Source organism: Microtus pennsylvanicus, chromosome 3 (genome assembly GCF_037038515.1).
Source record: "Microtus pennsylvanicus isolate mMicPen1 chromosome 3, mMicPen1.hap1, whole genome shotgun sequence".
NCBI classification, from domain to species: Eukaryota; Metazoa; Chordata; class Mammalia; order Rodentia; family Cricetidae; genus Microtus; species Microtus pennsylvanicus.
The window spans coordinates 105085426-105109839 of NC_134581.1; the positions used below are offsets into that span (position 1 = coordinate 105085426).

The window sequence follows — 24414 nt, forward strand, 5'->3', positions numbered from 1 at the left end:
CTAAAGTCTCCTCTACCTAGGATCTACTTTTACCCTCTGAGGATAATGTCCTGGATATTCCCATCCACACACGTGCTCAGCTCTGCATTCACCGACTGCTCGCTGCCCAGACTACAAAAGTCCCTCTCTTCTGGGGTTTTCTGTACCTCATCCTTCCTGCCCCAAAGCACACACTGATTCCTATTTCTGCAAGAGTTGTGGGTATTTCTAAGGCAAATATTCACCTCTAAATTCTTAGCCCCTCCCCTACATTCCCAAGGAAATGCTCTGTGCTCTCCCCACAGTTGTCTTCCTAATTCTACCTTTCCTGCCCCTCCCTGCCTAGAAAAGCTTTGGTGGTATTTATTATAAAGGGCAAAGTATCTTTGAAGACAATTAAAAAGACTGAGTTCCCCTCACAATACAAACAGACTGTTAATTGTAAGCAGATTGCATTTTGTTGTTGTTGTTTTTGTTTTGTTTTTTGAGACAGGGTTTTTCTGTATAACAGTCCTGGCTATCCTGAACTAGCTCTTGTAGACCAGGCTGGCCTGGAACTCAAAGAGATCCACCTGCCTCTGCCTCCAGAGTGCTGGGATTAAAGGTGTGCGCTGCCACCGCCAGGTGCAGAATGCTTTTTAAAGGTTAGTAATTGCTCACAGAGCCCTTTGTTAATCCATTGCACAAATCATCTCATTTAAATTTCAGGCTGGGTCTTATGGAATTGCAGTATTGCAGTCTAGTGGCAGCTGGCACTGTAGTCATCTGAAGGCATCAGGAAGCAGTAAGATGGTCCACTTGCTTGGCTGGCATCTGCCACCAGCTGCCCACTGGCACTATTAACCATGGCACCCCACACAGCATCTCTGAGAGCAACAGTTTCTCACAGTTTGGTGCCTGGGTTACCAGAGAGAACATTCTGAAAGATCCAAGGTGACTTACCTTGTTTTGGATATCCCAGAAGAATATTCTACAGAGTGCAATCAGTCTCTGGCGATGGATCCTTTCTGAGGAGCCGCTGGGATGAAGGAGATCCATGGAGAAGCGGTCAGTCCCAGGCAGTCACTACTGATGTCTCATTGGGCAGGGAAGGGAACTTCAGGATGATGTTGATGACATGTTTGTCTAAAGTCAACTAAGTCAGAGCTCTGGTCTTTATGAAGGGCAGAGGCCCCAAACCCTAGGAACAAAGAAGGCATTCTTTTCAGGGATATTCATGAACATGAGAAGAAATGTATGTGGAAAAAGAAACCTTTCAGGGCTGGAGAGATGGCTCAGAGGTTAAGAGCATTGCCTGCTCTTCCAAAGGTCCTGAGTTCAATTCCCAGCAACCACATGGTGGCTCACAACCATCTGTAATGTGGTCTGGTGCCCTCTTCTGGCCTGTAGGCATACACACAGATAGAATATTGTATACATAATAAATATTTAAATAAATAAATATTTTTTAAAAAGAAACCTTTCTAAAGTAGAAATCTGAATGGAGTAGGATTTGTGGTGTGTTCAGGAGCATCACAGAAGGAGGGGCTGGGCGCTCACTTGCTCAGGGCTTTGGATGTTTGCCCACCATACAGAAATGCACCCTCAGAAGCCCTCGCCCGTTGGTGGCAAAGGAAATTTAGAAGGGTTGATGGTGGGCACTTGCTGCTTTGTGTGTAAGCTTCCCATTTAGAAGTGGGAAATGAATAATAGAAGACACTAGAAGGAAGCTTTCAGAGCGCTCAGGAGAGGGAACCAATCAGCCCCGAACACTGGGAGAACAACAAGACCAAACAGAGTTCTCGGGGCCAAAGCCTTGGAAAGGGGAAGCCGCAGGCAGACATGAGGCATTTTGCAGACCCAGGGGCTCTGAAGCTGGGACAGCCCTTCTGAGTTGTCTCGGCAGTATCAGGGGCCTGCACTGTTAGCACCCACGTTCCAGGATAGGAAACAGGCCAAATGGCCCCGGTGTAGATAGTGCAGCCAAGGAAGGTGGGACATTCTGGGAGGGGATTGCAGCTGAGGTGTCTGGGCAGCCAGTCCCAGCCTGTGACATGTGAACAGCAGTATTCATGACCCTGATTCCCAGACTGTACTCAAAGGGGAAGGCAAGGTCTCCTTGTTCAAACAGAGCACAAAGGAATGTTGTAAGTGGTCCCTTATGACCTGTGTGTGGGCCCGTCAGGGCGGGCAGGAGCTTTTTGAATTTGTTGACTCTAGGGCTCCAAATTCTTAGCTTCTATAAGAATTTGAGAAGCGAAAGCTCTAAACCACTGGTTCTCAACCTGTGCGTCACGCAGGGTCCTCGAAGACCATCGGAAAAGTAGACATTTACCTCATAATTCATAACCGTAGCAAACTTACAATTATGAAGTAGCAACAAAAGCAATTTTATGATTGTCACCACAACACGTGGAACAGTACTAAAAGGTTATAGCATTAGGAAGATTGAGAAGAAAAGAGTGGACAGGAGGAGAGGAGGGAAGACATCACAAAAGAGTGTCAAGCTCCAAAGCGTGGCCAGAACACACTGCCCCCCCTCTGCACTCAGACTCCCTGACTCCTCTGCCCTTCGGTCCCCAGTCTACCTTCCTGTCTCCTCGGGGGATTCTGATGTTGTCACTGGTAGTCATGAGAATTCCAGGCCAAGTGTTTCTGGGCCTCTTATGCAAAGAGTTGAAGTTCAGCACCACACAGGTTTCTAAGAGGAACTAGGGAGTTTTATCTGGGGTGAGGCCTTAGCAAGGAAACCCGGCATATCGACAGTGGCATGGGGAGTGGGGAGATGCCATTTCTGTGGCACATAGAAGGAGCGCCTGTCGGGGCTTTCGGAGGACTGGGGTGGAAAGGGGACAGTATCCTCTACTCTGGGTATGGAGGACGATGCATGCACCTATATATCTCCATAGTTCTCTAGTTATAACGATAGATTATCTGCATACTTGTCTCATCTCTGTCTACATGGCTGCACATCTATTTCACCATTAGCTGTATTTATCTAAACCGTTGTCATCCCTAGTTAATTTCCTCAAGCCAGACAGCACTGTGTTTGTGACTCCTCTGTCATGCATTGGCAGCAGGCTTTGCCCAAAGTCTGGAGCCTGCCTGGGGGCCACCGTCAGCAAGGAGTCAGAGTCAAAGGCTGGCGAGTGCTCACTGCGCAGGTGCAGCCCCATCCCCATCCAGAGCCTGCCTGGGGGCCACCGTCAGCAAGGAGTCAGAGTCGACAAAGGCTGGCGAGTGCTCACTGCGCAGGCGCAGCCCCATCCTCATCCAGAGCCTGCCTGGGGGCCACTGTCAGCAAGGAGTCAGAGTCGTCAAAGGCTGGCGAGTGCTCACTGCGCAGGCACAGCCCCATCCCCATCCAGAGCCTGCCTGGGGCCCATTGTCAGCAAGGAGTCAGAGTCAAAGGCTGGCTAGTGCTCACTGGCAGGCGCATCCCACCTTCCCTGGTGTGATAGGAAGGCCTGTTTACTCTCCAGGCAGAAACCTCCCAAAGAGCAGGGCTTGTACTTTCTTTGGCATCCTAGAAGAGATGGGAGTCCGGGGTGCGTGGATCAAGCCCAGCCAGCTGAATGTGGCCACAAAAGAACATTATTTTCCTTGAAGGCAGAGATGGCAACACCAGGCTGCCTGAGAGACACCCTTCATCCTAACTCACAACGGCTGCCGGCAAATAATACCTTTGTCAAATTCTGCAAGGGGGGGGGGGGGAGGAGTCAGCAACAGTTTGTTTTCCCAGGCATAGGATCTGACTTGGCTGGCGACCTTAACATACAGTGGAGATGTGGATACCTTCGAATTCAGAAACCAGAGATGAGAACGAGTGAAACTCTGACGGCCTGTCTGCCTGCCTGCCTGGCAGATGCAAGCGCACCCTTGGGTGGGTGACTGCACCCTTGCAGGGCCTAACAGTGAACTGTGTTTGGACCTAAAAGCCTGCAGTGGCAAACGATACACACAGACTGCATTGCGCTCACACCACGTCTACATGGGGACTCATGTAGATGTAGGTGACTCTGGAACAGCATCTCTCTGGGTCCCCAGGAGGTCTTGGAGCAGAGAGCAGCCCTGATGGGACATGCACAGTATACCTGGGTCTCCCTGGGTTGTTCCCTACTCTTGGGAAACAAGAGGGACACCCACAGGCCACTGCAGATCCAGGCAATGTGTGTGTTCCCGGCTGTGACTGATGGGCCATGCCTGGCTCCCGCCTTGTCCTAGGAGGGCAGAGCTATGAAGTCCCAGTGTCCCTTCCCCTCTCCTTTCCAGCTCTGGAGTGTGAGATGGAAAGAGATAAGAAGGGCCAGTGGGAGAGTTGGCCTAGGTCCTCTCACATCTGAGCCTTGGAGAGTAGGGGAGGGAACTGCGGCTCTAGCTCTTCAGGATCCCCTGGCCTCCCAGAGTCCACCCTGGGGAGAGCTACTGGTCTGGGTCTCAGGGTGCCCTCCAGCCTCGCCCGGTGCGTGCTGGCCCACCTCGAGGGTCCTCGCCTTGGTAGCCTGACTGGGATGAGAAGGCTGGTGGTGAAACCAAGCCAAGGGCCTCTTGCTAATTTGCACCTAGAAAGTGCCACCGGGGGTCCACAGGTGTGCCTGACAGAAAGGGGGTGGGGCAAGAGCAGAAGCTGCTGGAAGGCGGTGCTCTCAGACCCGGAGTTAGGTGCAGCAAAGGTGGAGTTACACCCGGCTCTGACAGCCTGATAATGTCTCTCAGGGCAGCCAGATGGCACACTGAATGCCACAGTGCCCGCTTTCCTGTGGAGCCTCTGAGCAATCCCACCCCACTCGGGAGCAGCCCGGATTTACGTAGTTGTTCTCTCCACGCTTGCACTTCCCAGTTTTACCGGCAGAGGGCATGCTTATTCCAGGTTTCTGAGCGTGCCCCTAGGCACTGGGGCCTCCTTCAGTGGTTCTAACCAGCTAGGCTCTTCAAGAGGAAGTTTCTGGCCTTGTCACTAGAAACGCCCACGTAAATTGGCAGTGTGGAGGGGACTGTTCTTTCATTCCTCCTTCCTTTGGAGAGCTGTTTACATTTTAAGTAGCTGAGAAGTCTCCAACATGAGGCAAGAGGGACAGATAAAGGGTGTGTGTGTGTGTGTGTGTGTGTGTGCGTGTGCGTGTGTGTGTCAGTGTGGGTACGTGTGTGTGTGTGTGTGTGTCTGAGTGTGTGTCTGGGTGTGAGTGGCCTCCTGTGTGTACAGGCCTTTGCTGTGTGCTGCGGTAATAGCAGCGGCTGTGGGCAGGAGACCTGGATGGCTTCTGTGCACATGAGTCCTCTTAGAGTGCTTCTTCTGGACAATTAAAGGCCCATAGGATTGTTTCATCATTCGACACATATTTATGGAGTACCTACTATGTGCCATTGAGGAGGCCTTGCTGGGCCTGTGGTCAGATCCTGAGTGTCAAGCTCTCCTGGAAAGTGGCAGTTGAATAAAGCTCCACAGGCGTGGCAGGTGAATAGGAAAGAGAAAAAGACAAGATCTCCTGAGTAAATTGGGAGCATGGGGGTCATGGGAGAAGGCAGAAAAGGAGAGGGGAAGGAGAAAAGGGAGTGGAGAAAAATATATAACTCAATAAAAACTGTAACACCCGATTTGGTGTTACACCCTCGGTACAATTTGCGCGCCACTGTACCGAATGCGAGTCGGGCAAGGGCCTGGAGATTAAAAAGAAGACACAGAGAGACCAGGGTCATTCGAAAGGAGATCAGCTCAATGCCACTTTATTCAGCATTGGGGGAGTTTTTATCTACCTGACTGCAGCACAAGGATCTCCGCCCAGGCAGGTGGGAAATTACCATATTATCAATGGAGTGAATGCCCTGCAGCTGACCACCAGGTGGGGCAGGCAGGCATAGTACAGAAACACACAGGAAGCTTAGTTAGTTGATCATAAACTGTCCCCGCGAATGCACCACAGGAATAAGGGAGACCAGGGCCCTACAGGTCCCCCTTTTGTATAAATTATGACTAGGCCTGTCTTGGGTGGCATTGGACGTCAGGCAATACCCCTTACCCGTCATGGGAAAGCATCCAGATCAAAAAGAAGAAAGAAAACTGACAGGAACTTTGGGGGGGAAGGAGAGCAGGTCACAAAATGCCTTGTGTTTGGGTAGAAAAGCTGGGTAGTCTGGGTAGTAGAGAAAGTGGGGTTGTACAAGTCCAAGCAATGCAGGCCAAGGGGTGGGAGTGGCAAAGCTGGCATTCTATCACCCTCTGGTTAAAACCCCAGGTGGGCAGTACAGAGTCACGGCTTCCCCAGCAGGGGTGGCAGGTGGTGTGGCCTGGGATCACTGGTACACTCACAAGCCACGGGTTAAAGACTTGTCCACCATGCAGTCCTGGGGAACAGGAGTTGCCTCTCGGTGTCTAGGGCTACTTCTTCGTCACACAAGCCTGGTCAGCTGCCTGCTCTACGTGCTCATCCTTGAGAACCTCTCACAGCGCCCACCGGCCTACTCCGTGGAAAACGGCGCTCACAGCGCCCACCCGCCTACTCCGTGGAAAACGGCAGTGCTGTCCTCATGGCTGAGTGGCTGCTCGCGGTCTGCACTGATGCCGTTCTCCATATCGTCCCTTTTGTTTGTCATAGCCCACACGGGAGAGTTCATCAGAATTAGCAAAGAGGGAAATAGGTGCTCCTTTTAATTAAAACTTTGGCAAAAAAAAAAACCCATATTGTGTGGTCCATACTTACTTACGCTTTAAAAATTGTTCAAATGGAATTCCGCTGTCCCTGGGTGTCCTGCAGTTTTACTTGGGAGCCTCCTCTGGAAATAACGGTTCTAAAACTCTCTTCCAGCATTCTAAATCGGTCCAGTGGTTCCTCTTGTCTCTCTGGCTGGGGTCAGAAACTCAGACTCGTAAGTAGCTACAACCAAGATGAGAGTGGGTAAGAGGAGGTGAAGTGTGTTTGCAGGGAAGGGAGGCAGAGCAAATGCTTTCCCCATCCCAGAGAGTCACATGTGGATTTAAAACCTATATAATGACTCTCCACTAAAGCAGACACACACACACACACACACACACACACACACCTAGCCTCTTCCCACACACACTCAACTCCGCATCCAACCTGCACACCTACAGTTTGTCAGAGTGTCAAGTTTTCAATTGGAAGCTTGAACTTGACAGCCCTTGTTTGGGCTCTTTGCTCCTTTCTCTCGCTACTGTCCAGCTCGGACCCGGCTCTGACTTTTCTCTCCCGGCTGACCAGGTTCAGCCCTCACAGCCATCTTCCACCCATGCCACGGAGGACAACCATGCCCCTCTTCATGCTCCCCTTACATGACCAAAGTGCCCTGTCTGTTTAGGGGCAGTTCCGGTGGTCATCGAGTCTTTCTTTCCGGCAGACCTAAAAGCAGACAGTGCCACAGGGATCTGACCATGTCCCATGCTCTTTATGTCTATTATGTCCCCAGTAACAGAGTTACTTAAGATTAGCAGTGTCCCTGTCTTCTGCGCTTCCAGATGCCACAGCGAGCATTGTTGCAAACACATGCTTAGTAAAAATTTACCCTGGGTCTGAACACTCATGCATGCATGCATCATCTGCAGACTGCTGGCAGAGCTGACGACCAGGGCTGCCTCCAGCCCCAACACTTCTGGGTCACACCTGTCCCCTCCCTACTCTAGTTTCCAGGTCAGAGCTTTCAGCATGTTGTTTAAGTGCTGGCTTAAATGATGTTTCATGTAGAGCCCAATCTTGAAAGACGGTTCTTTCTATGGCTTCGTTCCTCTTGGGTTCATGTTGCTGTATGCTAGACCTGGAGCTTTGAAAAGAATTCCACGTTAAAGTCTGCCTTCTGGTTCTGAGGAGGGACAGTACCCAAGGAGCATCAGTGTCTCCAAGACTGTTCATATTTATTAGAATCCTGGGAAAATGAAAATTAGACACGAGACTTGGCAAAAGAGACAGGCATAGGCCAGGTAACTTCCTGTTTTGCTAACTGAAGGCTTTAAATGTATCACGTTCTCGGATCTGTTGGTCTGCTCAGTGATATTCTGGCTGGTCTAGAAGGAGCTCCTTATGCTCCTCCAACTTCCAAGAGACCGTATCGGGCATCGTGGACAGGACTGCAGTGGAGGGACTGGCAGTCATGGTCAGAAAGGAGACTAGCATGTGGCCGGGGAGGGGTTCTACTGGGTTAAGGGTTTTCTTTCAGTCATCCCGTGTTAGTGTCTGAGGGGCAGAAATTGGCATACACCTGTGTGCCAGGGGCTAGGAGAGGAGCTACAGAAAACAAGTAAAATATGGAAGTGGCTAAAGTATAGTCCCTGGACGTCTCACCCAACGGAGGAGATGGGCACGAGTGTCAGGGGCATTGAAGGTAGCAGCACAGTGCAGTGGCTCAGTGGTTCAGAGTACTCGCCTGGGTCAGGGGCCCAGCTTGTGTGCCATTGAGCTGGTCTCTCTGTTTCCCTGTGTCTTCTGTCCTGTATTCTAAGACTGCGCTCCCTTCCAAGCCTGTTTTTCATGCTTTGGCAGGGCCCTGGAGCCTGGTAGTGTATCGTGCATCTGTAGGAGGTGGAGGAAGGATGTAGGTATTGAGAAAGGAGCAGCTCCTGGATAAGGTGGGGTGCAGGGGCTTCAAAGAGGAGGTGACATTTGCTTTGCACCCTGAAAGACGAGTGGGAGTTCAGTAGACTTGGGAGGTTCGGGGGAAGCCGGGGTACGGGTTGTGTGGTCAGAGAGATGGCAGCTGCGGGCAAGGATGCAAAGGTGCAGGGTGGAGGGGTGCAGGGTGGAGGGGTGCAGGGTGGAGGGGTGCAGGGTGGAGGAGTACAGGGTGGAGGGGTACAGGGTGGAGGGGTGCAGGGTGGAGGGGTGCAGGGTGGAGGGGTGCAGGGTGGAGGAGTGCAGGGTAGAGGGGTGCAGGGTGGAGGGGTGCAGGGTGGAGGAATGGGAGCCTGTACTGGGTCTGCATAGGCCAGGGCCCTCCTTTTCATCGCCCCTATAAAGGTGAAGAAGGAAGACAAAGCATTTTAAGGAATTAAAAAATAAACCTAATTTGCCAAGGATCACTGAGCCAGCTGGTAGAGCAGGAGCTCGAGGTGGGGTCTGTGCCTTGCCTGCTCCCTCAGCCCTGCCTCCCACGGACCCCGTTTAGACTGGGTTGAGTCATCATCAGGTACCCTTCTCAGGAATAAAAGAAATCTAGAATGCAGGTGACATGCACCTTGCTGAATCAACATTAACATTTAGCCTGGGATGTGTTTCAGACAACAAACCTGTTAGGCTGGGCCCCAGTAAGTGTGACCTTCTGACTGCCTAGTGTTCTGAGCATAGAAATCACCATGGCAACCACTGTTATCTTTGATTTGGTGTTGGCTTGGCATGGCTGAGAGAGACCCCATACTGACTGGGTAATTTTGCTTTAACCAAGGGCTTTGTTCCCTTAGGGGCCAAATCATGGACCACTTTGTGTTGGCTCCAGGTCTGGGGAAGTATCCAGCTGCTAGCAATCAGCAGGCTGAGAGTTCTGCTCTACCTGGGTGAAATTCACAGTGAGCAAGATGGTTGTTCAATGCTGGTCTGATAGCAGTGAGCGGTGGCAGCCAGTGGGAGGGCATTGGCAGGTGACCGTCCATTATTATAATCTCTGTGTCTGCTTGGATATTAGGACCTTTAGTCCTATGAACAACGTGGCCTCGTTGTAGGCCTCAGTATCAGAGCCTTGGGCTCCTGGCAGTGGCCAGCGTTACAGTGCCCGGCTCTTCCTGGTAGGCAGAGCCTGCATGGTCTGCTCTCTTGCGCCTCAGTCTGTTTTCAGTGCTCTGTTCTCTCAGCGCCTCCACTGCTCTTCTTTTCCCATTCTGGCTGCTCTGGAATTGCTATCATCAAGGCTGCCCAAGCCTCTGTATCTTCTACCTGGATTAGCTGAGGTGCTTGAGAGCTGGGCACCTGCTGCCCCCTAGGAACTGGAACAGCCAGCTGACTGCTCAGGACCTGGGCTCCAGTGTTAGCACCAGTGGGACTGTTGGCCACGAGGTGGGACTCAGGCAAGCAGACAGGGTCACCAGTGGACAGGCAGGGTGCACAGCAGGATGACCACCTACTGCAGGAAGGTCAGCTGTCAAGCGGTGTTACTATTGGATGTAAGCTAGGCTGGTTAGGAGCTCCAGCAGCTGAGTCTGCCTCTTTCATGAGCTCTCAAGTCCACTGCTGCCGCCCCATCTATGGTGCCTCGCCTCTGCTACCAGCCCACTAAGTCTGCACAAGGTGTGAGTGGGGGTGGGGGGAGAGCAAGAGAGAGCCCATCCTTTTCTAGGCCTCACGCTGTAACACCTAAGCAGGTAGCACAGGAAAATGTCTCAGTGCCACTTGTTTGGGTCAACCATAGCCTTGCCTCTTAGCACCAAGCGGTCATTAATGCTGTGGTTTTGGGCCATCACAGCCTCACTCCTTGGCACCGATCATCTTTGTCCCTTCACCCTCTCCCAGGAAGAAAATGTCTCAGCTAGGCTTGCAATTATAGAAATGTGGATACAAACTGTTTCAACCTGGCCTGGCAGGAGCTGCTTTCAGGAGCCAGGTGACCTACTGGAATCCTTGTGATCATTTGAGAAAGTCATGGAGAGTTCTGGCTGCTGGTATTGGTATAAAAATAGTCCCACTGATGGTTAGACATTATGGTAGTGCTTTTCTTAAGACAGCACAGGAAAGAAGTGAGAATCCAATAGCTGGTGATCATAGTCAAATTGCCCCTTCCCCAACACCACTGCTTATTCACAGGCACATGAGCAGAAGGAGCTTACACCAGAAACATAAGAACTACCAATAACAGTTGATTTTAATCATGCTTAACATCTCACCTGCTGCCCAGGAAATGAAAGTCCTCTCACCTGTCTCACAACTGGGCCAGGGTCTGTGATGACTCCTTCACCCATCATATTGGTAGACCCCCCCCTTTTGTTGTTTCTAGTGGATTCTTCATCTGTTTTGATATTTTTGAGAGATGCTCACTGGTCAAGGCACTTAGGCATTCTGAACTGGGGAGGGAAGATCTTGCAGTGGGCGAGTAGGCAACATGAAAAAGGGCTTCCCATCTCCATCACTTTTTAATGCTAGGAGCTGAGACACTACACAGAACCTATAGTAGAACTGAGACACTACACAGAACCTATAGCAGAGCTGAGACACTACACAGAACTTATAGCACAGCCAAGGCACTACACAGAACCTATAGCACAGCCAAGACACTACATAGAACCTATAGCAGAGCTGAGACACTACACAGAACCTATAGCAGAGCTGAGACACTACACAGAACTTATAGCAGAGCTGAGATTCTACACAGAACCTATAGTGGAACTGAGACACTATACAGAACTGATAGCAGAGTTGAGACACTACCACAGAACCTATAGCAGAGCTGAAACACTACCACAGAACCTATAGCAGATCTGAGACACTACACAGAACCTATAGCAGAGCTGAGATACTACACAGAACCTATAGTGGAACTGAGACACTATACAGAGCCTACAGCAGAGCTGAGACACTACCACAGAACCTATATAAGAGCTGAGACGCTACACAGAACCTATAGCAGAGCTGAGACACTACACAGAGCCTACAGCAGAGCTGAGACACTACACAGAACCTATAGCAGGGCTGAGATACTACCACAGAACCGATAGCAGAGCTGAGACACTACCAGAGAACCTATAGCACACCCGAGACAATACCACAGAACTTATAGTAGAACTGAGACACTACCACAGAACCTATAGCAGAGCTGAGACACTACCACAGAACCTATAGCACACCCGAGACAATACCACAGAACTTATAGTAGAACTGAGACACTACCACAGAACCTATAGCAGAGCTGAGACACTACACAGAACCTATAGCAGAGCTGAGACACTACACAGAGCCTACAGCAGAGCTGAGACACTACACAGAACCTATAGCAGGGCTGAGATACTACCACAGAACCGATAGCAGAGTTGAGACACTACCAGAGAACCTATAGCACACCCGAGACAATACCACAGAACTTATAGCACAGTAAGGCACTACTACAGAACCTATAGCACTACCACGGGCACCTGGCACTCACTCGTCCTGGTATGCCTTAACATTTACTCTTATTTTTTGTCTTTTCCTTTGTTCCAACATGTAGTTAGGTAACTTGGTGGCCTTTTTGCTTTTTGTCCTCCATTTCTGTTCCCTCCACCATAGGTTAGATGTGAGGACCACATGTGCTCCATTCCCTGTTGCAAGCAGCATGAGGACAGGTATGGTAAGCAGCCCTTTTCCCTGCTTCCATTCCTCGGTTCTTTCTACTTGTCCTGGCCCTCAACCATCCTGCATCTCTTACTGTTTCCCTAAGCCCCATACACAAAGCCTTGACTAGTCTACTTGATATCTTTGCCCAAGTGCCTTAAAGTCATCTTAGATTCCAAGATATCAATATAAGTGGTGTTTTATGGAATCCCCATAGTTTGAGCCACATCAAATGTGAGAAATTCTGGGAAAAGAGACATGTTCTGAGATGGGCTTTCTCCCTACAGAAAGAGAACCTTACATTAGAAGTTACAGCTTGATTTATAACTTTAATATATAGAAGAAAAGCCACCACCAGCAAAATGCAGAAGTTTAAGAATTTCCTGAGTCTTGCTGTCTATATCCCTAGGTGAAAATGGATCAATGAACCTCACCTCTTAGGGACTACCTATTAAATAATATAGCCCATTTATGACTAGAAAAAAATTTTTAAATTAAAAATATCAAGTTAACCAGAGAAGAAAGTTATGTGTTTAGAGTATATATTATCCTTTTACATCTAAGTAAAATGTCATATAGATAGCATATGGCAATAGTCATTTATGCCTCTGATCAAGAAGCCTGGGCTGAATGAAGGTGGTGAACTTCAGTATAAAAATGTCAGAAAGTGTCTAGGTCCAGTGGTCCTATGGCAGCCAGGGTCTTTGTTTATTGGTTCCTGCTACCATTGAAGGCCACGAGGATGCCTGAGGTCTGGGATTCCACCTGGAGCCACGTTTGTGTCCGAGGGCCACACTGCCACTGGGACCACGCCTTTTTGACTGGCCTACATGGCTACCTGTAGCAGTAGTGACATTCAGACTTAGCTGTTGTGGAGGACCATGTCTGAAGCCCAGGGTATGGGCCACATCCTGTGGCCTTGTGTCCAGGGACTGTGCTGCCACCGGAGCCATGCTGATCTCGTTACCTGTGCTGCCACCCACAGCCATGGTGTCATCTGGGTCAAGTTGCTGAGGGCCATGTCTGTGTCTGTGGTCCTGCTGCAGCTGGGGTCTGTGTTGATATCTGCGGCCCGTGTTACCTCAGGGGGCCTTAGAAACCATTTATGATGACATCAGAGGGCCATGCTGAGCCGGTCCCACCCTTGGACATACAGCAAGAGAATTGCCCTGACCCACATGGGAGAGCTGGCTCCACCCCTCACCTGGCTCAACCTCTCACCTGAGGTGAGACCCCAGTTCCCTGAACCACCTTGGTTCACATCCAGGACCTTGGGTTGGCCCACTCTAACATCTACCCCATCTAGGACCTGCCAGAGCTCGTGGAGGAACTGGTCCTGTGGAACAATAGAGGCAGCATCTCCGCGACTTGGGGTGGCTGAAGGATATCCGAGAGTTTTGGTGAGGGTCCAGTGATGACGGGGTACCAGAGACTAGAGGCCTTGAACCAGACCAGTGACTTAGCAAGGCTGATTGGAGAAAAGGATCTACTGTGTAACACACTCCAGTTCCCGCTGTCACTAAGACAGGCAGAAAGACAGAAGTGAAAAGGGCTTTTTGTTTGTTTTTAGTTTTATTTTAGCGGGGAACTCTGCAAGGGTGGGAGACAGATATGGGGAAATGTGGGAGATGAGCAGAACTGGGGTGCATAAAGTTGTTTGTAACCTTATAAAATTCTTGAGAGAGTATGAACTTTGAGGTAGGGACACTCTGTTTCAGAAGGGCTGGTCTCAGTTGCCTGCCCTTTCTTTCCCTGGAAAGAAGATTCCAACCAGCAAGGAGCTGGGTCTGTTGATCCCCTCTTAGAATTGGAATATGTGGCAACGAGGCGTTTTGTCTTTGGGATGGGTTCCTAGGACTGTCATTGGAAAGCCTGCCCATGCCCTCCCCCATTTTCCTGCGTGCCAGGATCCTCATCACCACTCAGCATTACAGGCACCAATTCCTTCCATCCATTCTCCTTCCTACTTGACCTCAGTTAATAAAAACCCTTCTCTGGACTTTCTGACTATATGTTCAAGTTCACTTCTGAGCTGGATATGCAAAGAAACCAGTGCATACCACTTGATTCACCAAAAAATGTTTCAGATAGGTACTTCTCTCATGCTGTGTGTGAAAATCAGAACCCATAGAAATTAGATTACTCCCGATACCCCAAAGATACCAGAATATGACAACTTAGGTTTTAACTAGTTCTGGCCCCGTGTTCAGCACTGCTTCCCCATTCTAACGATACTGGCAATAGGACACACTAGGTAACACTGACTTGCCCTTTCTGAGTCCACCCTTTAAAAGTAACAGTAGTTCTACGTTCTGAACAACTTATGCTCCCGATCAAGAGATAAAAAAAGCAAGACTCGAGACTGCTGAGGAGGACAGTGATTCCCAACAACCTCACAATTCCCAGAGCACATGCTTCAGTCACCAGGCAGATGCAAATTGAGGCGAGAATATTCTTCACTGTAAGTAATGAAAGAAGGCGGGATCAGTTTTGCCAATTTTATTGAACCAATAAAATTCCTACTAATAACAATGAAATAAATTCTGCAGGTATAAACGTGATACAGTTTAACAAAACCCATTGTTCTGTACCTATAAATAGATTTTCAAAATGTCATAAAAAGTGCAGTTATGAATTGTTAACAGGTTAATACACAGTTCCTTTATTTCAGATGTGTTTGTCTTGATTCACTAACCGTTCCTTCTTTATCTGTTCAAATAATATTACCCATCTCTCAAAAAACAAAACCAACAACAGCAGAACGAGAAGAGAAGCGTTAAAGCACAAAGGTATCACACACAAGCTGGCCCATTTGGGTCAGCTCTAGTCAGAACTGTCAAGTCAGCAACATAAGAACAAACATCAAGCCTACTTATACATAGAAGCTCTCCTGGGTTCTGTCATCGCCAGAACTGTCTATGCATGTGGAGGGCATTATCAGTAACCACCATCGTCTGCATCCACGCAGGGTCTGTTCTGCAGGAAAAAAGGGTGAAGTGGCCGTTGAGAAAGCTTGCTATTTTCAGAGCTGAAACTATAAAGAGGATGCTGCCACTTGACAGTGAACTTGTAGACCCTAAACTGCAAACTGCATCAATAAAAAATTAGAGAGAAGCTTATCCTAACTTAAAACCATGTAGAGTAAGAGACCGATGTGTGTGTGTGTATATGTGTGTGTGTAGCAGTCTTCAAGATCATGTTCATCCACCTTACATGAGTCCAAAGTCAAGTGCTTCATAAGGAAAATTACAGCAACAAAGCACAGGACTACGAAGGTGAAACATCACAGCTTCTGATTACATCGAATATAAAGTACCAAGGGACGCAAGGGTAACTCTGTATTAATACTGATGAATTATGAACTAGAACAGGTGCTTCACAGCATGCTACATACATCACTCACACCTTAAGGAGAAGATGTCTACGTGGAAAGTCATGAACTTGGCACCTGACTCATGCATTCAGCCACAGTCTTCATGTATACATTCATTATGCAGCTGGCCTGCACAATCAGGACTCAGAAGAATTTTCAAGTTCAACTTCTATTTCATAGTTAAAAGCTACATCCAATTCTTCCACGAGAGGAACACTTCTTTCAGGTTTGAAGGAGGTAAGCCAAGTGGCGAGGCCATGTTTCCAGGGTGGCCCGACAGGGTTCGGGTGTCCCTGGTCAATGAGTAAGGAGATGCCAAGTGGCCTGGCACTTGTTTTCCCATCCATCTTGTTTTGGGTTGAAAGAGTAAATGTGACGAGACAGAGGAAGAAAATAAATGCTAATTTCTCTCTCTGCAGAGACATCCAATATAAAAGCAATGTCTGCACTGGCTGTGACATACGGATCACTTTCCTTGGTGGACAGGGTACCATTTAACTCGGCTTTTATTGTGGGAAACCAGGGAGATTCAGGAAAGAGATGCCTCTGCTTTGAAAAGGCAAATCTTTGGCCACTCATCTGATACATTTCCTTCATCCTACCTTTTGTTCTTCTATCAGACTCAGGAGAGCCCAGTTAAGGTTTGTAAAGATCAATTAAGAAATCAGGTTTCTTCTGGATATAATGTGTACATTTAACTCAGCGATACCCATGAGCAACATTTTAACACTAAAGACCACAGACTCTAACATTCTTTCCATAGAAACGATACATTCATTTTAAGAGATTACTTGGAGTAAGAAATACACAGCTTTAGCAAAATTTTACATACCAAAATTATATTTATGATATTTCAATTTTTAATGTTTGGGGTCCTGTGAACTATAAAGTGGGGTGCTCGTTCTATGGGCTACTTTGTGGCACAGGCTGGATCACCTCAACGGTTTCCACATGCATTCAGAAGCAGACACTTCCTTACCCTTCCAGTTCTGTACTAATGGCAGTGCAGTCCTAATTTAGTTAAAGCTAAATGAACACATCTTGACATATCATTTTAAGTCACCAGGTCATTGCCTAACTAAGAGCAAACTTTACTCTTGGATCCTTAAACACATTAATCGGGTCTTGCATGTGGGTGCTCACGCCTGGGATGGGAACACTTGAAGATTACCAGAGATCTGATCTACACCCCAAACAGGGTAGTTCACCTTTGGGTCAGACAGTCGTCTATGTGTGAACATGTGTCTCCTCTTAGGAGCCTGGCTGTGGGTGAAGCAGCAGCAATACCACCTCTGCTCCTTAATGATGCTATCTGGACTCACACAAAGAGCAGCGGCAGGAACAAGCCTCAAGCCAACACACTTCCTTCTTCTCTCACCCAGGGAAGAATGGGGCTAGAAGCTTAGTTAATTGAGTGAAATGCACATGTACTCAGTTTTGTGGGATTTGTTTTTTGTTTTTTAATCTACATTACACAGCAAATAGGCTAATATGATCCAAATTTGTCTGCCAGGGATTTCCTGTCCCATTGAAGACTTACAGGTTACTCTGGACTGTTGGAGAATTTAACTCTGCATTTAAGCAACGGGGACTATTACCAGTATTCACCCTCTAATACAGACCAAGTTAGGCTAGTAATTCAGTCACTTTGAATTCTTGCTAAATGTTAAATTCTGCATGGTAGAAATAGATTAATTTCTTTATCATGTATAAATATAAATGTTCCTACTTTGATAGAAGGCAAACGTTTTGTGATTTATTTAAAATATGGAGTAGTATTATTGAACAACAGAAAATGAACCCATGAGAAGGCTGGGCGCTCTGAATTTATAGGCTCTTTGGGGCTGAGGTAGAGGAGAGCAAGGTATCTTGGCAGCGGGGAAGAGGGTATGAACAGCGTGGGTAGACAGAACACACTGGATGCTGTATATATCTGCCAAGGTGTCCAAGGCAAAAATATAGATGGATGGTGGAGAGGGTGGGAGGGGGTTGGGGAAAAGCCATATTCTTCATGATGGGGGAAGACATACTCAGAAAGACGCAGTGGTGAAGCTCAGCAGGTGGCTGGTGACTGGGAAAGGCATTAAGACCCAGACAGGCTTGGGGATGGTGAATGAGGCACTTGGAGGAAGAGAAAAGCAGGAAAGGGTGGATGGAGGCTGGTGAGTTTTTACCTATATAGCAGGTGCCTGTGCCAAGGACAGCCAGAATCTCAGCTCTGTGTTCCAACTGTTCCTGTAAAATGTTTTCTTCCTCACAGGGCTCAGCCTTGGTGCACACTTGCACTCCAGACCCACTTCATACCGGCCTTTTCCGGTCTTGGCCTTCCCTAAGCAGGTGCTGTTGGTGGCCAAATTAGCAGGACGTAAGATGCAGATGTGTGGGGTTCACACTGTGGACTGACAGGATACACTTACATTATGGCCTGCTTTGGGGAAAGACTGAGTCTGCATCTGAGTCTCCAGAGGCACAGGGACAGTCGGGACCAGTGCAGGGTGATGGCCACCTCGAACTGGTTCCATCCGCACCCCCTCCAGACCTTTCTGCTTGCTGGTGAGGTACCACTAAGAAAGTGTATGCACTGCATATGTGGATCATCTTGCATGCCTTTTATCCCATGCAAAACGGTCTGTTTCACAGAGAATGAGACAACGCAAAGTTAAAAACCTCATTTGCCCGTTGCAGCACATACCATCTGTACGGTCCACTGGATTTGTTCTTTGTTCTTGTCCTACAGTTTAAAGGAGCCTTGCCATCATACAGGCACATACTTGCCACTGGAAATGTTGACTATTTTAAGAAGTAATCTATAACTGTTTGCTGGTAAATTCACTTTGGTGAGGCATAAAATTCTATGATTTTGGATTAGCAAAGCTTTCTGAGGTGGGAAAGAAAGTAATTCCCTGGATGATATCTGTTAGATCTTAGAATTATGTAAATTTTTAATAGATACAACACAAACAAAATAGGGCTCTGGTTCAAATTTTATATGACTTTTATATAAATCTTGAGTTTTCTCTTTTAAAAATAGCCCTGTACAGCTGTGCTATAATTGGGTTTAAAACTGGTTCAAAAGCCCAAGGCTACACCCTGGATTCCATGTTAGCTACCCCTGATTTACAGAGCACCCTAAGGCGGGGTGGGGACAACAAATAACTCATTGGACTGAGACAAGGAACTTGTTTTAAAAAGTAGTCCATCTCCAAAAGCCATTTTCCATCAGAGTAGCAGGAATGTGCCCGAGGAAGCCACGTGAGAGGCTGCCCCAGGGCACCTGGGCCATTCCCACAGTCCCGTGGGTTAAAGAGCAGGCCCACTTTCATGTGTGAGGGTATGTACATATTTCTATCTTCTTTTTAATTTTTGAGACAAGGTGTCACAATATAGCCCAGGCTGATCCCCAAAACCACCACCCCCTTGTACATTTTCCATGTACTGGGATTACAGGTCTGTGCCACCAAGCCTGATTTCCTTGATGTTTCTGACAGTGATCTGAGAAACTGAAAATTAGCAGCTGCTGGCAAATGTGAGATTCCGAACTGAATGCCCATCATGGTTGTCAGGCTGATTTTAATACAAGGAGCAAGGAGTTGAGGACTTCACAACCAGACGTGTTCTCCACACACACGCGCACGCTTGTTTGGCACAATGTGAGCCCCGGGTGTAGCTCAGCTTATCACAGGCTCTGTTATTACACCAATTGAGTCAGATGGCTCCTTTGAAAAATATCACATTTCAGTATAAAAAGCTATACTATAAATTACTACATTGTAAATTCAATACTCTGAAAAAAATGCCACCCTGGAAAACCGCATCGGAATTTCAAGTTTGCGCTAGATAAAGCGGTTGACAGCCCACTCTCACTGCAGCATCTTCACCAGGAATGTGGGGTGCATGCTGTAGCATGGAGGTGGGGCCACCTTCACAAACCAACTTTTTGAGGCTGGTTCACTGAGGCTCATAAATACATTGCTGTGTTTTTATTCACGGTTCCAACTCAACTTATTTTCCTGATTGTTGATTGGTCTGTTGAACTAAAAGGAAGTTTTACTAGACGAGAAATCTATTAAAGGCACTAATATTTCCATAGTCCAATCTCTACTTACATTTCTGGGGCAACACAAAACCAAAAGCAAAAAGTAAGTGGCCACTTTACTTAACCCTTTTCTTCCCTTTTGGTCTAAAGCTTATTCAGGGTTCTGTGAGAATTCGTCCTCTTAGTAAATACAGGAAAACTATTTTCATCCTGTCATTCAGTTCATCTGAACAAAAGAATGAGGCTATGAAGTGAAACTGTTTTCTAACATGCGAAAAAACGCAATAATAAACTCTATCCTAAATGTGAAAGCCTTGAAGCTGGAAAAGCTCATGGGCATTGATGCCACTGCCTGCGTCTGCCATTCTTCTGTGTACTGTTCTAGTGGTTCATACACATCTAAAGAAGGAATGAACACAGTCCACACAACAAACACAATACAGAACCCTGGCACAAGCTCTCTGAGTAATCTCTAAAGGAACCACACTGTCTTCAAATCTTAGTGACTTTTTCCTCACATGGAGGATGTTAAGCAAGATCCTGGAGTCTAAAAATGAAGAACTACCTGTGCTACAGGTCTACAGCCATCATTGCTCTCCTCCCCAGGACAGAACACTAAGTAAAGGAGCTAACATCCCAGAAAAGGACAGCAGGCAGAGGACAGCCTACGGAACGTCGGCCCACAGTTCTGTCATAAGAGGAAAAGTACACCCACACAACAGGGAAAGCCTTAGTGAGCGCTCTGTGGGAGTTCATGGATGACTCACTAGAGACAGCTATGTTTTAGGTTAGCATGTATGTGTAAAATGCAGTCACCTTTCACCAAGCGAAGGCGCTAACCGTGCAGGTGTGTCCTCTGGTGCTATAGCAGCTCTCTAGGCACTTCACTGGTCAGGAACACAATACAAATTAAAGCTAGAAACACACAGGGCTGTGCTCTCTGAAGACAGTCTAATCAAAGAACACAAACTGACGCAAAAATGTGACATTTTGGCTGCCTCTTTTCTCCCCTATGACAGTGTGTGTGTATGTGTGTGCGTGTGTGTGTGTGTGTGTGTGTGTGTGTGTGTGTGTGTGTGTGTGTGTGTAGCCAGTTGTCCAAACACATTTTTCTCAGGGAATGAACGAATGCTTTGGCTCAGTGAAATCACAGTTCAACCTCAGCAAGGTAAAACTGGAAAACACCTGGCACAATAAAGACATCTGAAGGTCATTTCTTTATGGCTCTGTTTAAAAGGACACTTCTGTAGTGACATGATAGGGGAAGCTGAGTTGATTTTTTAAAAACATTGCACTGTTTTGTTGTTGCTCAATCACATTAAAGCACAGAAACACATTTTTTCCTTTGAATAACAAATTACTTAATGTATTATAAGACGAAAATCATGTAAAATAGTTTCCAAAGCTGTAGCAGGGAAAAATAGGGGTGTATTAACTAACCTTCCTTAACTCTCAGCAAAGGAGCATGTGCAAAGAAACATTTGGTCAGTGTTGTGTGCTGGGATTTGTGTGCGAGCTGTAAGCAGCACTGCAGGCACCAGCTACTAGAGGTGACGGAGGACCATGGTGCAGGACTCAAGGAACTGTGCCTAAGTCCACTGCCACACAGACAGCCATGTGGGAAAATGAGGCCTCTGCTTTAGAAGACAAAGAAAGTAGCTGAATTTGGCATTTCAGTAGCATGCTATAGAATTCATCATAATTAATTTCACATTAAATTATGGACAATGTCTGTATCACATTTCACGTTATTGTCAATAGCAGTGTAAGAAAAAAAAATCAGATAAACCAAAACAGAACAGTGCCTGATCATCTCCTGGGGCACAGGTTGTGTTCCAGGAGCAGCTTGGTTCAATAGCACAAGCCTTCCCAGACTGAGGACACACGTGGGCAGTTTCCGGTAGAGGATGTTGATAGCAGACTGCAAGCACTTTTCCTTATGCTCTTTAAGTAGACAAGTGATACACATACACACGAACTCCAGAGCACTGAGTGAAGCCGTAACAAACCAGGTCATGATTTATGTCAGATCCCAAATCCAGCTCTAAGCAATGTGAAGTAGTGCTCGTCAGGGTTACTTTTGCAACTGTTAGCAATGTTAAGCATAGAGAAATATAAAACACACCATTGCACATTACAGCCAGAAAAAAATAAAAACAAACAAACAAAACAAACAACTCCCCCCCAAAATCAAACCCTAACAACAATAACAAAACAAAAACAGAAACAATAAACCTCGACAGCTAAACTTTGACACTAGGAAACTGAATAACTGCTGAGGCTGCGTCACAAAAAGTTCTGATACGAGTCCTGTGTGAGAGGCCCTGACACATGCTGACGCCTTCCCGGTGGGGCTTCAGGTCAGGTGCCGAGTTATGGCACGCAGAGCGTAAAGCAGCTCAGCTTGCATCCGGGCTTCCATCAGCAGTAGATTCACATGGACCTGGAAACCAAACGGCACTGGCTCAGTGACTATACAACACAGGAGAAGAATGCGGAGAGGTTTTCAGGTACCACATTTGCATAGGTTCTATGTATTTGGATACCACACACAGGCCTGGGTATGCACGTGTATATGATGAACACTCAAACTTGCTTTTGTGGATAGTAAATGTAAATTTAAAATAAAATTAAAAACACATTCCTAGAATTTAAAATTTTAAATTAAGAATTAAGGTTAAAAATATACTTCCAGGTTTAACTTTAAGCCCTACAGTGAAGCTGAAGCTCACCTTGGTTTGTGTGACTATCTGATCTCACCAGATGCCTACCACTTGCAAACATTCTGGTAAAATCTCAGGGCTCCTCTCTGGGGAAAACCTCTCAGCTGAAAGGCTGACGTAAAACCTCTACACTTTCTAAATTGATTACAAGGAAATGCTCTAATGTTGAGTTACTCCACACCTTCCTATCTTCTGAGCATGGCTGCTCTAGAGCTGAGTTACTCCACATCTTCCTATCACTTAAACATGACGTTGGGCATACTCTCGTGATGACAATATGCGATTTCTAGAAAGGGAGAAAATCTATTGCAAATATAAAAACAGCATAAGGATGTATCAAGGCTGAAGATAAAGTGGGTAATATGACTAACCTTAGGACTTCAAAAATTATTAAAAGTGGAGCCATAACACACTTTGCCAAGGCCATACAGATCACTGGGGAGCGTTAGGATCCCAGAATGAGTTTTTCACATTCAGCTTGAACACAGTAGTATAAAGGAGACAGATTCAATGTTTTAAAGGCTTAGGACCTAAAGTCAGATCTGATGCTATACTGTTGGTAAAGATTCTTAATTCTTACTAGGTTCTAATCTAAATAATAATTCATATTACTCCCTCCACAGATATTCTTATGTAAAAATATATTTGGCTCACATGTCCTTCACTATAATGGCAAAATACTAAATTACAATGAGGATCTTTGGTTCGAATAGTAACCTGGTGGCTACTAAGAGTTTCTAAATGGCAGTGCCTTCCAGGCTGGGTACAATTCTACCCAGTACTGCTTCTTAGTGGTTTTTTTTAATAGAATGGTAGATTTATTGGTATTTAGATCCAATCTTTCAAAGGCTGATGCTAAAATGTTGGCTACTTTTTTATGTCAACTTGACAGAAGTTAGGTTCATCTGGGAAGAAGGAATCTTGAGAAAATGCCTTCACAGGATTGGCCTGTGGGTAAGTCTGTAGGGCATCTTGGTTGATAATAGATGTGGGATGGTCCAGCTCACTGTGGGTGGTGCCACCCTTGGGCAGGTCCTGCTCTGACCTGTGTGACCTCAGAGCTGTAAAGCTAAGATAAACCTTCTTCCCAAAGATGCTTTCCATCGTGTGTTATCACAGCAATAGAACACTGACTCAGATGTACACCTTCCCAGATAAGAGCACACATCTAAAATGTAGTCAACAGTCAACATATTTTAGATTAATAAAATATGAAAAAAATAGCTAGCTCAATTCACCACCCTTCTTGTTTCGTGATTGAAACTGTCATGCTGAACATAATGTCCTTGAGGTCTGCTTGGTGATGACACTGACCTTCTCTGAGTGTGTGAACTGCCGCCAGTAGCTGTCATACATGCGCTTTGTGGTTCTCTCAGGGTAACAGGTCACCGTCTTGATGTAAACCTTCAGGCTCCGTTCAAGTAACTGGTTAACTTCCCCATAATCATAGTCATCATACCTGTGAGTGACAGTGCTGTGATGTGAAACCCAAGCTCACTGCTTAGGCCTTGCTATTCAATGATGTCATAAGCAAAGTCCATTAAGTAAGTCATAGGGAGTATTTACTGAATGTCTGCTTGTCACACACCCTTCTCATCACTGAGATTCTGTAGTAAACAAGAGGGAAAAACATCCACCCCTAGTGTCACAGAGCTTAAACTCTATTAAGATGTAAAAGAAAACACTACAAAGCAAACATACAGTTTTGAGGTGGTGGTAACTACATAGAAAAACAAATGGGCAGGATTGTGGTGGCGCACACAATTAATTCCAGCACTCCAGAGGCAGAGCCAGGTAGATCTCTGAGTTCATGGTCAGCCTGGCCTACAGAGTGAGTTCAAGGACATCAGAGTTCAAGGACTACAGAGAGAAACCCTGTCTTGAAACACTAAAGAGGCAAAAAAGGAAAGAAAAATGGATATACAGCACTGGAGTATTGGACTGTAATTTTCAGCGGGGCAGGCAGGTTAGAAAATTGTAGAAGGTATTGAATGAGCAAGAGTAAGGCCAGCCAGTAAAAGCTGGTCAGTGTTCTCAGTCAGAGGGTGAGACCCTGAGTCAGGCAACACTTTAGACCAATGGAGCAGA

General features: G+C 46.9%; 1 protein-coding gene across 1 annotated transcript in view; it reads right to left on the reverse strand.

The window, feature by feature from the left end:
- Positions 1–14678: 14678 nt before the first annotated feature.
- The window catches only part of Sesn3 (sestrin 3), a 68893-nt gene continuing 59157 nt past the window's right edge, over positions 14679–24414 (reverse strand). The window contains exons 9-10 of the mRNA XM_075966811.1: positions 23641–23785; positions 14679–22046 (exon numbers count right to left, since the gene is read on the reverse strand). Coding sequence (XP_075822926.1) covers positions 21960–22046; positions 23641–23785 — 232 coding nt within the window. The 3' untranslated portion in view covers positions 14679–21959. The remainder of the gene's footprint in view (positions 22047–23640; positions 23786–24414) is intronic.